This window comes from Alligator mississippiensis, chromosome 12 (assembly GCF_030867095.1).
Source record: "Alligator mississippiensis isolate rAllMis1 chromosome 12, rAllMis1, whole genome shotgun sequence".
NCBI classification, from domain to species: Eukaryota; Metazoa; Chordata; order Crocodylia; family Alligatoridae; genus Alligator; species Alligator mississippiensis.
Genome location: NC_081835.1, coordinates 18,712,940 through 18,729,708, shown reverse-complemented (window position 1 = coordinate 18,729,708; position 16,769 = coordinate 18,712,940). Strand labels below are relative to the sequence as shown.

The window sequence follows — 16,769 nt, the reverse complement described above, 5'->3', positions numbered from 1 at the left end:
TAGCTGGTGGGACCTAAGACACTTGTCACTGAGGATCTAACCTGTAGTGGCGGTGGTGGGAGAATGCAGTGCAGTGTGCTGTCACTGTGCCTAGGTGTGAATTTTTCCATGCCCTTTTTGGAAGTGGCTGGTTGAACATCCCTTGTCTTCCAGAAGCTCTAAAGGTTCTGTGGCCTCTGCTGCAAAGGAATAGTTGGCTAACAGTGTACTGTCATCTTGTTCCTGTGATTTCATTTGGCCTAGCAGGCCAAAAAGATAGCCCAGCCACCAAATTCCTGTGGGAGAGAACTTCAAGAGACCAAGCAAGGATGGAGCTGCCACTGTTCCTGTCCTACCCAGCTCAGACCTTTTGTAGAATAGAGATTCCTGGTATTGAGGTGACGATGAGAGACTTTCTTGCTTGTCACACACCAGCAATTAAATATGCATTTTAATTTTTGTGGTGCCACCTGCTGGCCTTTTCTAACAACTATCTTTCCTTTGGGTCTTGATCAGGATGTGTAGAGCAGTGCTTCTTAACTGGTGTGCCGTGAAGAGCTCTCTGGTGTGCCACAAGAATTTTGGGATAATGAGAAGAAAGTTCTCCAGCCACCTAGTGCTAACGAATAGGCTGCGTCGATGAGGTATTCACAGAAGACTCGTGCATGTGTTGGCTATGGGGGAGAAAGAGAACCAGCCAAGCAGAAGGAAATTCATCTATTGCGCGTGTTGGCTGTGGGGGATGCACAGTTCACGAGCTTCTGAACAGCTGTGCCATGGGATTTTGCTGTGGCAATGAGCTATAATGAGCTCATAAGTATTGAGATGGGGAATGCCTTAACAGGTGTGCTGTGGAAGATTTTTATTAATGTAAGAGTGTCTTGAGCTGGAAAAGGTTGGGAGACACTGGTGTAGAGTATAGTTGCAAGCCAGTTTCTATCCTGACTTGACTCTTAACAGGACACATGTAACATGGGGCACTACAGAGAAGAGCACTTTTTATAGTGCTTATGCCATTTTTGCAATGCTCCAGGGGATATACACATACACCCTTCTTCAATTTTTGTAGTGCGACAGAAGTATTTTCTTATCTAAGAACAAATCCTGTCCTTCTGTTGAAATGGAAACCGATCAGTTTTTGACACCAATTATAGGTGATTGGGGAAATCTTGTTTAGCCTGTATTGCGAGGCATATCCCACTATGGCAGGGGCGCGCAATTATTTTGGGCAGAGGGCCGCTTACTGAGTTTTGGCAAGCCATCGAGGGCCACATGACAGGTAGCCCAGGGCAGATTAATATTTATTTTCTAAATTTTTAGGGGCCCCGCGGGCCAAATAGAATGGCTTGGCGGGCCACATCCAGCCCCTGGGCCACATTTTGCCCACCCCTGCTCTACGGCGCATATCCACTGCTGTCAGCTAGGATCATAGATGCATGTCTTAATGCAGGCTCTTCAGTTGGCTCAAGTGATTTGTAACACAACCTCTTTGGCTTGGGGGCTATTCTTCTCTATGTTGTTCAAGGTAACAACTCATGTTTATACATCTCTAAATTTGTTGATCTTAAGACTTTCTGTAGTGCCTTTTACTACAGTACTAAGGTACTTCCCAGGTGAATTGAGTCTTCATGATGTGTGGCATGGTGTATTTCATGAGTCTTCTGTTCTTCCTCTTCCAGTGAGGGGAAATTCTTTCAGGAATTCACCCTTGTAGGGGAGGGGAATTAGTGCTCTACTTATTAAAATAGTTATGATAAGAAAGCTTTGCCAGAACTTTTTTTCCCCTCTGATCCCAGTGCTGAGCTTAAAACCAACTATGAAATAGCCTTTTCTCTTAAATACTGGCTGCTGAAATCCCCTCCACATCTGGTGATAGTGGTTCAGCTCTGGAATTGACTTCCAGAGGTGGCAGAACTAATCCTAGAATTGGATCTCTTTCAGAGCATGCTGCAAAACCCTCCTATAAAAGCATGAAGCATAGTGCAAAACGGACATTAACTGCAATGTAAACGCAGCAGTCTTGCCAGATATTTGTCGAAAGCTGACTCTGTGAAGGCTGCTGTTCACCCTTTCCTATCTGGATCCTTCATCTGAACAATGCTTTCTACTTGCAGAAACCTACTGTGACCTAAAAGTGTTGCATAGGCTTTCCACATGAAGGTGGGCTGGATGACGCTCTTAAATATTGTGGTCACACAGGGATGAAAACAGAGGTGCCAGGGCCCATTGTTTCTTGAATGCCTCAATTGGCATCCGGGAAGCAACATATTGAGAGAGCGTTCTCTACCCAAATGGCAGAAGGACTGGTTGGGCATCAAGGAAGAGCAGATGGGGAGGAAGGATGGATGTAATCCAGATGGGGATTTGTGCAAGGTTTGTGTGTGCACTTTCAGTGCACATGACATGAGAAATGGAGCATGGCAAGGGATGGGAGAAAAGAATCCAGGGGGTAGGGATGGGGAGAGAAAAGGCAGCACTGTGGTCTTGTTTTGTTTTTTTGACTTGACGTGTGTGTGTGTGTGTGTGTGTGTGTGTGTGTGTGTGTGTGTGTGTGTGTGTGTGTGTGTGTGTGTGTTGGCAGGTGCGGAGGGAAAGGATCCCAGCCTGACAAAGCAGCCAGCAGCACGGCTGATGATTAATTGCCCTTTTTAAATTGCAATTATGTCACTCATCAGAACCCATGAACATTAATTCCCGATTTGCTGCGTGAAGAACAGAATGATGACAGGAGGGGCCCATTTTGCTAGTGTCTCAGAGGTGGTCTGAGTGCTGCAGCCAAGTGTTAATATTGAAAGCAAACCCCAGTGTGACTCCTTGTATTGTACTGTGTTTGTCCTGCCCCCTCTTCTTTTACTTTGTCTTTGCCTTTCTCAAGGGTCCTCTCTTTCAGTGCTCAGAATTAGAATTTCCTTCATGGACAACAGTAGGCAGACTGGCACCTAGATTGAGCTAATGGGTTTGGGCTGTACTGGTTACTTGGATGAGTTGATGGCCCACTGTCATTCACTGCTGCTGTGTGAGCCTTGGTGATTCAAATCTTTTTTCAGTCTTTACTGGCAACTCCCGCTTCTGCCTCTACTTTCAAAGTCTGTTACTTTTTTTTTTCCATTGTACCCAGGATTGGTCCAAATAGATCTGCCAATTACGGTATTGCAAGGTGATGGGAGGCCAGTTCTTACCAGCTGAGGTCTTGCAACAGAGTTCCCCTGGCTCCCCCCCCCCCTTCAAAAGCTATCTGAACAGATATGTGAAGTCCACCAGACCAGACTGAAAAACTGATTTCCTCTGCAGTTGGGTTCTTGCATTTGGGGAACAAAGACATGATGTGATCTAGCAGTTGTAAAAGTTTATGCCTAGGAGGTAGGACCTCAACATTTAATCCTGACTCTTCCCCTTATTTTCTGTGGATCTGGGCAAGTAATTTCAGGCTCCCTCCTCTACCTCCTTCCTTTATGACCCATCTGATGGCTAGGTGCATATGTGTGGGGGTTTTTTATTATTTTATTTTGGTTTTAATTGTAATTTTTTTTAAAGTTCTCTCATGCCTTCTGTTACAAGCAAGCTTATAAATACATATATGTTACTTTATTGCTTTCTTGGAGGGGGTTGGTTTCTGCTAAGTTATCTAATTGACTGCTAGTCCACATAAGGTGGAGCAGGAAGATGAGATCTCCACAAAAGAGGTGATTTCCAGTTTTTGCCATCCTTCTAGCACTTCATTTCTTTGGTAGTGGAAATGGACTCTCGCCCTGAAAAGCCTGTAGAGCTAGGACCTTGACTGAAGAGCTGGAAACACTGACCATGCAAATACCATAGGAGTTCACCATTACCTTGTAAAGGCCCTGAATTACCAGCGATGATTGTAAGTTAAATTGATGATGCTTTTTCAGCTTGGCGATGCTCCATATTGTGTGTATGAGAGAATTGTTTCCCATTTGTAGAACGAATCCCATAATGTCTGGAAAAATTTGGCCCTTGCATTCAGTGCTTGGGTAGTGATGGGCACTTTTTTTGGCTTTTGAAAGTCATTGAAGTGGTTCCTTGCAAGAGTAGGGTGACTAGATTTTAACCCAAAGGATCCATTCCAATCCTATATTCCTGTAAACAGGAGAGATTTAATTCAGCAGACCACTAGGGAAAGCAACTCAGGGTAGAGAGGGATGAAACAAAATGGTTTTCTTTTGTGCGTAGTGCTGCACTCCCTTGATCCATTTTTGTGCATGTAGTGGGTGTATAATGGATTTGTGTAAAAAGACCCTCTCATTGGGTTTGTGGGGCGAATTGAACAGCCTCAAGCTGGAAAGTTCAATGCTCCACTAGATAAATGGGTTAGTTCTCTTGCTTGCCTGATACTTTAGCTTTATAGTGCGATGATGAATTGCTCACCTTGTTCAGATCCTTCCAATACAGAACACCTTAGCCACTCTCGTACTGCCACTGTGGCCCTCTGAGGACCCTTCAGAAGGAATCTGGATGTTGGGGAGACGATTTCCTTAAGCAAACTTATTTTGTGTTTATAGGTAAATGTTTCCATTTCTTTTGTCCTCAGTGTTTCCTGTTGTTTGTTATTCTTGTTGCATTTTTACCTAATGTGAGCTCTTTGGAGAAGAGACTAGACTAAGCTTTGTAGTACTTGGTACTGTACAGTGAAGTCCCGGGGCTGCTAGAATAAATACTGGTAAATCTGTTTATGGTCACTCTGATCACAGAGATCTGTCCAGTTAGGTGGCGTTGTCAGAACTATGCCTATTTGGGGAGATCTCTTTTCCAGTGCCTTTTTATCAGATGTCTTGTGTTTTGTACTAGGGCAGTAATATGCTACAGTACTGCCTCTACTCCTGTAGGATAGTGATACACTTTTGTAATTAATTTTTTCTAGCCCTTTTTTTTTTTTAATACCCCAAATTGCACAGGAAGTGATTGGGCATTCCAGGAAATTGAGTCTTGACTGCTAGACTCCACAATAGCACAAAAGATGCTAACTAAACATTAGCTAAACACTTCCTTGACCTACTCTGTGGAAAAACATGTCTACTCTTAGTATTGTGAATTAAAAAGTTCTTAGTATGATGTAGGTTTCTATAACACCCTCTTTAACCAAGCACTTCTCAAATATTTACATACATCACTGATGAAATACCACCAACCTGAGAGGGTTGGGGAAGGGTTAGACAAGTGCTGCACAGAGTACTACACACCAGCTTAGGCCATGTAAATTTGATCTTGTGATGCTGGGGAAACGTCCACTCTGTTGTGAAAAAGTCATGAGAACTTGAAAAGCTATGTAGAGCAACAAGATTTTAAGGCCTTTGATCATCCAGTAGACAGTGAACTGTATCAAACTCATCTGAATTCTCTTGAAGAGAAGGCAGGCTGAACCTACCTGGCTGGGAAATGTTTAGCCGTTTTGAACCGAATATTTAGACTGCCATCAGCTATAACAGCAATATTCTCTCTCAGTTGCAGGTTCTACTTACAGGCTTGGTTTCTTTGCCTTACTGTGCATGTGTAATACCTTGGCTGTGGTCTGGTTTGTAGGGAGTAAAACTTTTATTGCTGCCATTGACTTTGACTTTCCCTTAAGGAACAAGGAATCCACTTCTCTGTGCATGGTATGTTTTGAAAAACTAGAAAAGGTCGAGGTGTCACATTGTGACAGACGCTGCTCAGCAGTGGCCTTGCTGCCTGGTAATTCCAACTCTTGTAAGCTCAAGGCAAGCTCTGCTACCTTTGGGACTGTGGAGTGGAAAGCATCTTGCTATCATTGCTCAAGCATTGTGACCAGTGTGGAGAGGAGCAGTGGATGGAAAGGAGGAAGAGTGAAGCTGCTGCTCGTCTCTCTCATTTCTGTCCACATAAAAGGTTTTACAGAGGCAAGTAATATTTTGCAATTGAGTTTCTCTTTTAAAGATGCTCTGATGCTAATGTTGATTTAATAAGGTTCTCTCATTTTCTCTCTCTCTCCCTCTCTCTCTGCTTAATTTGAAATGTCTAATTTTGTGCTTCACAGTTCTGAGCACGGAATTAGTGAGGGAAGAAGAGCCAGAGGGAGGGGGAGAGCCTAGTACCACACCAGAAGTTGCCAGGGGAGATTGATTCAATAGAGTGAAAAGGTGCAAAGGGTTTATATGACCACAGCTCAAGAAAACGTGAGGGTGGTGCTAATGAGAGGGAAAGCTTGATCTTCGAAGATGAGGAGTTTTCAGGTCTTTTCTGGGGAGGATATTCCAGAACTAAATAGAAATGGGATGTTGGAGTGTTGCTTTTCTTCTTTCAGAATGGGTTTTGCTTTTGATCATGTATATTAAGGGAAGAAGGGAGGCTGTTATGAGGCAAATAATCCTTTAAACCCTTTTATTTTTAAAGGTTGTTTTGATAAGTCTGGCATTCAGTTCCAAAGACACTTTGTATGGAGAAGCAGGGATCCTTGCTAATTAGCAGATTGTTTTCCCAAAACCAAATTTGCAATCTTTCATTAGCTTCCTTGATTGTCTACACCTGAGAATTCCCCTCTCTTCCCCCACATTAATGTCATGCTAGTGGATGGGAGGGGGAAGTCACTGACATCTCTGGACATTAAATTCCTGTTTCTCATCAATGTCACCCTGATATGGAGGATTCTGGGTTGTAAGTGGTATAAATACTTTTGTAGACATGGTGGTGAGAGTACAAGCTTTTCCCTTTCTTCCCAGCCCTACCCATGTTCTTGAACTCAGCCTCCCAGGAAACCACATCTGTGAGAAGGTTGCTCAGCTGCTGGCTTTCCTCCACTAGACAAATGAATCCTATTTAAACTTGATACCTAGCAACTGAGTTAGCGGAGACAATGCTGACAGCCATCTGGTCAGTGTAGGTAAGGACGGGTTGTGTTCAGTGCTGTCTACATTGTATTCACCTAACTCATTATAAATGGTGTTTGAAACATGGTTGAATCGCCTGGCAAAGACAAGCCACTGATCAGTAAGGGTCACCATTGGCATTATACTGAAGGGTGCCCCCCCGTGTTGAGAAGGAGCTGTGTGTGTTTGTTCCAGTCACTAAACAATTGTCCAGTGGTAACAACTTCCAGTTGCTAATGAGCCAAGGCTAAGCCAGTCGGGAGTCTTTCATGTGCCTCATCTCTCTTCTCTATTTTAGAGGCAAATGTAATGTTACAGGGAAGATGACAAAAAAATCAAGCTTATGAAGCTTGTGACCAAGGTACAATAGTTTCTTATGGCTGAGTGAAAGCTCCTTTCTTTCATAATGAATGTTTAAGTGTAGCAGTGAAAGAACTTGATGTGCTGTCTGCTGCATGGCAGCCTGAAAAGTGATAGCTCCCAGCGCCATCCTGACAGAGCTTTCCACACGCCGCTCTTATTTGCACTGTAGCTTAGCTCTCTCCCCACACCCTTACCTAAGCAGACATGTGAGCAGGCTGCCTGGAGAGCATTTTCCTCAAGGGTTCCTCGCGCTTGGAGTTTGGTTCACTACAGCCCAAGGTTTGTTGACTTGACTACAAGATGTGTCCATCTTCCACCCCTTGCCTGTGAGGGTAGATGGAGACAGTGTGGGAAAGTGATGGAGAGTGTTGGGTTACCTTTATTAACATAAAGCTCATTTCTGTCGGTCAAAAGTCTATGTGGGCCCCGTGCTGCCAGCTTTGGGTTGCTGGAGAAGTGTGAGAACCTGGGCTACAGCAATCTGTGCTCTTTGAAAGCTTCTTTGGCCTGTTTTCAACATGCAGACTGCTCTGCATGAACTCCTAACACTGGAGAATGGGACGTGTTGCCCCTCACTGCTTCCTACCTGGCAGCTTCACTTAGATGCAAAATTCTGCTTCCGTTCCTGTCTCAAACTCTTGTGTGGCATTGGCAGGACTGCTTTCTTTCATCCTTTCTCCAGTTTGTTTCCAGTTAACATGGAGCTGAGCTAGCCTCCCCACCCCCCTATTATTTCCACTTTTAATGCAGAATCCAGTGGCAGACTCAAACCCTGACTTTGTGACATTAGTTGACTAACCAGATTAGCAAATGTGGAACAGAGTTAAGGGTTTCATCACATAAGTCTGATGTGAACAGATCTGATTGTTAAGCAAACCTCTGCTTAACTTGCAAGACCCTCTTCTGATATAGGCTCTCCAATGGCATATGTGAAGTCATTTTCCGGTTTGGCTATTAATAATCTACTGCACTGGTGAACTTTATTCAATCAATAAATCAATCAACAGGTTCTTGAAATGGCTTTTATTGACTCTCTTTATTAGGAGCGGTAAGGTACAAAAGCATCTCATGGAAAGTAAATGATTATGCTTCAACTATAATTAGAGAGCAAACGGTGTGCAGGTATGTTTTATAAATAGTACCTGCTATAATAGATGTTGGGATTTGATTTGAAATTTACCCAGTATTCAGAGCTGGATTGATTCCCTACATATTGAATCCCATAGAATCAAGACTCTTGATTCTATCTGGTCTACATGGCTAAGTTTTAGAACTTTATGTATTTTAAAAGCTCAATCATAAACATTGTTCACTTAAAAGATCCTAGGAGATCAGGAAGTGCTGGCTGGAGGGAACCTGGGCAACTGTGGGCTGCCTTTCTATTCGTTTTCTGTGCATGCCTTCAGACAGAGTTCACTGGATGATGCCCACAGGCTCCTCTAGATGTATGTAAGGGGCAGTGGGCACTAGGTGGAGTTCTCTGCTCGGTGTCCTCTTGTGGCATCCTATTTATTAACCTATAATCTGTACTCGTTTTCTTGTTTTCTCATGATTTGACCCATGGAATTAGTTGTTGTACATTTACCTCTAACTTGGGGGGCGAGGGGTGCTTGCAATTCCTGATGGGCTTGGGCCCATTGTCAAAGTTATAACAAATAAACTTGACTGATCCTGGGGATAAATATTACTGCAGTTTCTTAGGTCATGACAGCCCATGAAAGTTTTAATTGCACACCACTTGGACCTGAGAGCGAAACCAGTTTTCCTGCTGCCAAACTTAGCCAACAGCCCATTCCTCATTTACAACTGTAACTCCCTGCTTGTGTTCCTTGTAGAGGTTAATGGTGACAACTCTACCCATCCCTACCTCATGAGCTTTCTGAGCTGCCTTCCTGTAAACCCCAGCATTTCATAGTGCACATAGGAAAAATCTGTGCATTGCCCAATGAATGTAAATCAGCATTGAATTCTTGTAGCTATTACAAATGTTAAGCACTTGCACGACATGGAAAACTGCTGTTTGCAAATTGTGCTATCAAATGGAAATCAAAATTTTGCTGGCAGTGACATATATTTGCAAGTTTCTCTTGATACAGCCGTGCCCTGGAGACTGCAGTGTAAAAATAAAAGAATATAGTTCCAGAGCCTGAAAACCTCTTCCTTGCCCATCCTCTGTTCCTTCTTTTTACAGATGGCTTTATTATGATGTACTCAGCCTTCATTAAAAGATGCTACCTTGCAGCATTATCTCTGATCAGAGGCTTGTGGGGGGTGGATAGTGCATTTAGCCAAGAACCAGCAGACTCGCTATTTAGAATGCACAGTTGGAAGCAAAGCCTCCAGAAGTGAGAATCAAGTCCTTAGTCGACATTTTTCTGTAGCTCAAAACCATAACCTAATTTGGCAGCCTTTTCCTAGCAGGAAAAGAATTAGTGTGATGTGGGTGCTTTGGGCCAAGACTGAGGTGCTTTAACAGAACCATAGGTGGGAGAATTTACACAATGCCTGTTTGTTTTTACTGAATGATCGTGGCAGCGAAGGATTCTGCAGTCATCTCGATACACAGTCCTTTTTCCTCTTCCAGGTAGTCCTTATTATCTCTAGCTCAAAGCTTCTGTCTCCATTTTACCTTGCTTTAACCCACCACATTTCAGGTTCTGAGGCAGCTCAGAAAGATGGTGTATCCCCTATGTCCATGTATATCTATCTTGTTTCTTCCCAGCAGGGTTTAGAAGGCAATTGGTTAATGCCAAGTCTTTTCCTTGATTGTCTTCATGGCTTTCTCACACATTCAAGTGTTTTATTAGGCTCTAGTGCAGAAACTGGAAGATACCGTGAGTGTACTGCTGGTTAAGGTATGTTCTATGTATGTCTGAGTGAGAGAACAGAATATACAGTAACATGTGCAAGTCTCTGGCCTTGTCGAAAATCCCTTCTATGATGTTGGAAACTGGACCATTGAGTCTTCATTTGCAAAATGACCTTGCATGGAGATGGGATACTTCTGCAGGGAGACGAAACAGATACATGACTGTGATCTCTGAAGATTTTAAAGGATTTCCTTACCCAAGCATATAGCTAATAAGACCATTTTTTGCCCATATTAAAAAAAAGCCTCAAAGCTGACTTCATTCCCTTTAGAGAAAAGAAAGTTTAAGAGAAGCTTCTTAAATGAATAGAAATTAGATTTCCAATCTTGTGACAGCTGCTTTGGCAGAATTTGTTGTACTGGATTAGTCCAATGGACCATCTACTACAGTATTCTGCTGCCAGCAGTTGCTGATGTTTTCAGGGGCAGATGAAAGTTTCCCATTCATCCCTATGATTGTGTTGTGCTGTGCAGTGGGGTAGAGAATGCTCTTTCCTGGCCCTATGCATTGATCATTTTATGCTGCCCAGAGGCAGGTGTGTTGATTACAGGTGCACTATGAATTTCATATAGCATTGGTAGGGTTTCGATATAATAATCCATCTGTAGCATTCCATTCAAATGTGGGTATCTCTGTGTTCTGAGTGGCTTGAGAGAAACTGGTCCCCTCACCTTTTCCACTCCACCTATATGAACTGAGCTGAGGATAGGTGTGTGGGGCCACTACTACCACCACCCATCCTCCTCCCCAGTGATATCCCAGCGGGTCAAGTTGTTAGGTAGGCAAAGTCCTAGACTGGTGAGGCACAAACCAGAAATAATTAAGGAACTGATAGGTTCATAGGATTGGCTCCTTGGGTGGGGAAAAAGCCTATTCACTTGTAGGCTGAGCAAATCTAATTTGGAAAAGGTAAGGTGCAGTTGAGGTAGAACCTCGTGTCCTTCGACAGCTGGCTTCTGTTCTTCTAGGTGAGCTCAGGAACCTTAGAACTGCATTTGCCTAAGAGGAACTTGGGAGGAGAAATGAAGGCTTAAACAGATTAGTTTTTGCCTTGTTTGCTGTCAGACCTTAAATATTTTGAGCATTTGTCTCTGGAGAGCCTGTACTCTCTCCATAAGCTTTCCATAGGGGAGGCATTCAATGCCTTGCGTATTGGCAGTCTGAGTAATGAGAGCTCTGTAAGTGTGTATCAGGGGGATGGTGGGGAGGGTAGAATGTGGGGTGAGGGGGAAGTGTTAAAGTAAGCAAAGAAAGCAGCTGGTTTACTTTGGCTTTTGTAAAATAGATTTCTCTCTCTCCATTTTAAATGAAAACTATCAACAGTAGGCATCACCAACTCATTTGCAGCAATGCTATAAGCATTAGAGCTGCTGTTGTCCCTGAATCATAAAGGGGCAGAGGCTTTTACTGCTACTTTCCATCTTCCATGTTTATAAAATTGTATATGTTTGGTATACATTAGACTTGGGCAATTTCATCTGAGCCTTTCCTTAAAATTGATCACAGCTCAGTTGCCTCTCTCTCTCTCTCTCTCTCCCTGCTCCTTCTCTGTTGGCTGGCAACAATATCTGCCTCTTATTATGTTTAATACTGATGCTGCTTCAGTTTTCTGTTAAAGTGGAAGTGTTTAAGGGGCTGGGAGCATGAGACAACAGATATGTGGGTAATGAGGGTCTACTTGTGCTCTTAAGGCTCTCTAATACCAGTCATCATGCAGATGTTTTGGGCTCCAGATTTTCTCTTTGAAGAAAACTTGCTCTTTGCTGGTTCAGAAGATGAAGCCTGGCCATCGGGATGCCAGCACATCGTATGCCATAACCCCTCAGACTGTAGCGTGCCCATCCCCAAGTTGTTAATACAGCTGATTTGTGTGTTGTGAACCTGTTGTGTTCCCTGTGTTGAGGTTTCTGTCATGTCATATTTGGCCGAGATTTTTGTAGCTTCTCTTATTCCCACTTCTCCCTTTCCCTCTTCTGACACTGGCAATGCCTTGTAACTATTATATCCATTTTCCTGCTGACTCCCTAAGTAGGAAATGTCTAGCCCAAGAGTCAAGGTTTTTGTTGCGACCTTGGCTGCCCTTGGAGTTGGATGTATGACCTTCCTTAAAAATAACATCTGGAGTTTCCCTGGGCAACTGTTGATTCCATCCAGATTGGTACAGTGCACAGGCACCAACCTAGCCCACTTTTTGAGTGCCAGCCATATTGTAGCATGGTGTCAGACAGATAGCAAAACTTAAACTGAGTGTTACCTGTCATAGTCTGGATAGGTGCAAAAACTTCTGGTAACGCATGTATGTGTGACTATATTTGCTGGTGTGGGGAAAATAAAAAGCCAAAAATGTAATACAAGTGAACAGTACAGTGGACCAAGAAACTTTTGCAAGATACTTGAGACACTGCTCCTAGCCTGGCATGCCATCTCTGGCTCAGCTGAACTTTCTGGACATGCATGCCTTTATTTGCCTAGTTCCTGAATAAAGCCAAAATCCAAATGGGCACTGTTCTTTTCCATGTGTCTACCCAGTATAAGGTGATATTGATATTGCTGTGGTGCCTGTTTTGGTAGCAGACTTTTGCACCCTGTACAGTTAAAGGAGGAATCTAAGTTTTATATTTTAAATCTGTTCATAAAACTTTTTTCCATTCAGTGACTCTTAGTGATTTTTCACTTTACAAAAGGTGGCAGATTTAAACCTTTGGAAACAAAACACTGTAGCTGCAGAGCAGGTTTGGCATGGGCAAGAGCAGTGGAAAATTGTCTCAAACTTGGTGCGGAGAAGCTGCCTGGAGGGTGGGAGGGTAAATTCATTCTCATTACTTTGCATTTCTGCAGAGACTGTCCAAAAGGGAGTGAGTGAGTACCTGTTTGTGCGCAGATGTTTGTGTGACAAAACACATGCTAGGAGCATAGCAGGTAATGATGTAAGTGCGCTGTGAATGACTGATGTAGATCCTGCAAAAAGCTACCTGTATGTGGCATCTCTAATTAAATGTGCTACAAACAGCCGTACACTCACTCCTTTCTATCCATCCAATGAGATGAGATGCTCTCTTGAGTCTTGGACTATTTAAAAAAACAACAGCACAAAAACAAAAAACCCCAACACATTGTCTCATCTGTAGATACCAGGAAAGAGAGTTTATTCAAACCAGGCTTCTGTCAAGCTCAGTTGTTGGTGAGTGTTGGCTTGCTGGAGACTTGGTGGTGATGCAGAAAGGAGGGAATTGGCTTCAGCCACTCGTACTATATATATTCCTTCCTGTCTGTCTGTTTGTCTGTCTTCAGTTCCCCCCCTCTTGGCTGTTACAAAGGGTGGGGACAGACAACATACACAGCTAATTGCATATCATCCTTCAGTAATCTCAGGTAACTGCTCTGTGCCGTTCAAATGATTGCAACTCCCATAAACCTCTTGCACTCTGCCGTCTGCTCCCTCTGGCACTGAACTACAATCAATGAGAGCGTTCGTCCCACTTTGCCAGCCCCCCTCAAATAAATAATTGTGATTTAAAATAAATAAATGAAAGGGCAGTCTGTCCAAAGTTCCCACTTAAAGAATGGGCTGCCTATTTGAACATAGCCTGGAGAAGAAGGGGGGGCACAGCAGCCCTCCGCAATGAATGAGCGCTTTGGCTGCCTCATAAACACCCTGGCTTCAGACTTAGGTGTTTATGGGCAAGAAAGGTTTATCATCTTGTACTTGCTACTGTACTTATTATTTTTGACTTAAACAATAACCTGACAGCAGCAGAGCGTGAGAGGAGATACTGGAGCTCCCATGCTCTGTGCATTTCCTACCTGGGAGCCCTTAAATCAGCTTCCTGAACAAAAGAGGGAGGGAAGGCAGCTTAGATCTGGCCTCAAGTTCAGGCCTACACTGTAGGTGTATTGGCCTGGTTGTGAAAGGGGACTTGATTGGAGAGCTGATCAATCAAGAAGCTTTCAGTGAGGAAGTCCCCATTGCAGCCATACCACCTTAGGGTAGGTAAAATTGACCTTGTACAGGAGATGGCTCCTCTTCTCAGAGCAGCTGGATAAATGTTTGGCACTGTAGGGTACCCCTGGTCTCAACTGCATTCCTTATGTTTTGTTGCTGATAGTGCTGTCTCCAGCATTGTGCAGTATTTTTGCATAACGCCATGAACCCAGATGCTTCGAATGTCTCTGTCCAGCATTGGCTCTGTATGTGGACATTACAACAGTGTGACACACGGACACACATGGACACACGGGCACATAGCCATACTGTTAAAATGCTCATCATTTTAAAGGAACTTTGCTGAACTTGTCATATTAAAAGCTATATTGTGCAGCAGCAGGCAACCTCCATAAATCACTGATTTTCTTTTTTCCTCTTTCCTTCCCCTTCTCTCTCACACTCTCTTTATTCCAAGCCTGCGGATTTGGACGCCTGGGTAAGCTCTCTTTTTGTCTGGATCTTGCTTATTCCAAGTGTCATGTTGTTACCGTGCGCATACAGATTGTTATTGCCGAGCACAGATGCAGGATTTTATTTTCTGTCATTACATTTTAAAAGGTGTTCAGCTAGAAAATTGCATATTATTTCCTCCATAAAGATTTTCAGTGGTTCCTTTTGTGTAGCTTACAGCTGCTGAAACCAAACTTGATAGGGGAGTGTGTGTGAGAGACTGAGGGGGTAGCAGAAGCAGGAAGGAAACAAAGCTTACTCAAGTGTTGCTCAGTAAGGCCCTGAGGCTGAGTCTGCATTATGGGTCTCTTTAACTATGGTGCCAGAGAGCTGCTCCGCTTGTGTAGATACAGCTCTACCAACAAAAGGAGATTTCCTCCCTACTGCTAGAGTTAAACCATCTTCTCCAAATAGCAAAAACACTGTTCTGCTAGTGGAGATGCCTCTACACTGGGGCTTTTACAGTCATGACTGCATTAGCTGTGGGGTGTGACCTTCTCACACCCACAGCTGACATAGCAAGGTCAGCAGAGCTTCACTGGAGTTTGCGTTCATGGTTAAAGATCATTTAAAGTCAATTCTGTTGGCTTCAGTAGAAGTGGCAATATAATAGGGCTTGAGATGGAGCTGAATTGCCATGATATGGACCAGGGATCAAAGAATAGTAGGATGACTTTGCAGACCTCAAATGCCTCAAATAGCGATTTGAGAACTGTACCAACAACCACTGACTTGTTGGCTAAGTTAGTCTGAGACTTGCTTGAGACTCATTGCCTATAAGTCTCTCTCGGCAGTGCTCCAGCTACTCTAGTTCTAGACCACACCGTTTTCCAGCGCACTGTGGTCCTGATGGGTCGCAGGCCTTTTGTTCCAGTCCTTGACCCAGTTCTTCTCCATACCATAACTGAATGAGGGCATGCTGCATAACCATCTGCAGTTGTTGGGCCACGGTGTCCAGATGAGACCTATCAACTGAATTTCTTCTGTGGAAGTACTTCCAACCCTGCACCATCCCCTAATCAAAAAAAAATGAGTATAGAAACAAGGTATTTTTAAAGAGAACTTCAAATCTTCTCTTTACGGGGGGGGGGTGTGTGTGCGCACTGTCTTTTTCCAGCAATGGTCCTGTAAAACACTGTAGGAGTTTATCGTCTGTCTGTGGCTGGTGAATCTGATTTTTGGAGAAGATATGCATTTCAGAATATCTGTTGCCAAATGCTGTCGGTTGCCTATGGGAAGAACTCCAGTTTGCAAAGATGGATTCTGCTCCTCGCCCTCTTCCCAACATCTAGGATTCTTGGTGGTTTTGCCAGTTGGAACAGCCTAGTTATAGCTATCAGCTGCATGGAACACTATTGTTTGTCTCATGCTAGATGCCAGTACACTACCTTAGTCTGCCCCAGCTAGCAACCCCCCCTCTTCTTGCAGATCTTTTATCTGGGTTACATGTCCATGTCTCAAGGTGTGTAGTGAGCAAGGTTAAAAGAGAGAGAGTTTTGTTAATTTGTTTTTTTGGGGGGTTTTTTGTTTTTTTGGGGGGGGAGCTTGAGTAAAGAATATAAAAATTCCATACAAGTATTTTGTGTGAAATCAACAGTACTACATACATTCAAACAGCTGGCATGGTACCTTCCACAAGCCTAGCAATGGAAGACTGATTGCAAGGCCTTTACTAATGTCATGTGTGTCTTCTTAGGGTAAGTTCAAGGAAGTACGTTGTTTTGCATATAAAGCTCATGCTTTTCCATGAAGACTTCTGAAGTGCCATGAAGGTCTGTCTGTCTTATGGCAGCCAAAATCACAGAGGGTTCTGATTTGTGGGTATCATATGTTTTGTGCCTAATCCCTAAGGCAGCAGTTTTTAACCTCGTTAGACTCAAAACACCCTTTGGAAAATGATAGCTGTTAGCTTTCGCTCATTTTTTGACTACACAAAATAATGGAGCAATTCTGTTGCAAAGATCTCGGCCCACAACAGGTCAGAATGTTTTAAAGCATATGGATTTTTATTTCAAACTTCTGAATCTTGTGAATTGTGTAGGTGTTTGCAATATTGACATTGGATGTGCATGATGCCCCATATGACCCTTAAAAGGCTCTCTTGACACCCCTGGCCACCACCCTGGTTGAGAGTCACTGTCCTAAGGATTGGTAACAATTGGTTTGGAAACCATGCAAGTCCCCTTTTATAGCTCATTCCTTATGCCTGCCTTAATGAGGGACAAGGAACATGGAAGAAAGACCACATTGCTCTGCAGTAGCTTCTTATGGGTGACCCAAGTT

The 16,769-nt window shown here is 43.5% G+C and overlaps 1 protein-coding gene across 5 annotated transcripts in view; it reads left to right on the top strand.

Annotated features, from left to right (window-relative positions):
* CHCHD6 (coiled-coil-helix-coiled-coil-helix domain containing 6) overlaps nt 1–16,769 on the top strand; it is a 144,608-nt gene that overhangs the window by 24,838 nt on the left and 103,001 nt on the right. For 3 of the 5 annotated variants that reach the window (XM_019499772.2, XM_019499775.2, XM_019499774.2), the window contains exon 5: nt 14,452–14,472. The exons of the other annotated variants lie outside the window; for them this stretch is intronic. In XM_019499772.2, coding sequence (XP_019355317.1) covers nt 14,452–14,472 — 21 coding nt within the window. The remainder of the gene's footprint in view (nt 1–14,451; nt 14,473–16,769) is intronic. 5 annotated transcript variants of the gene reach the window in all.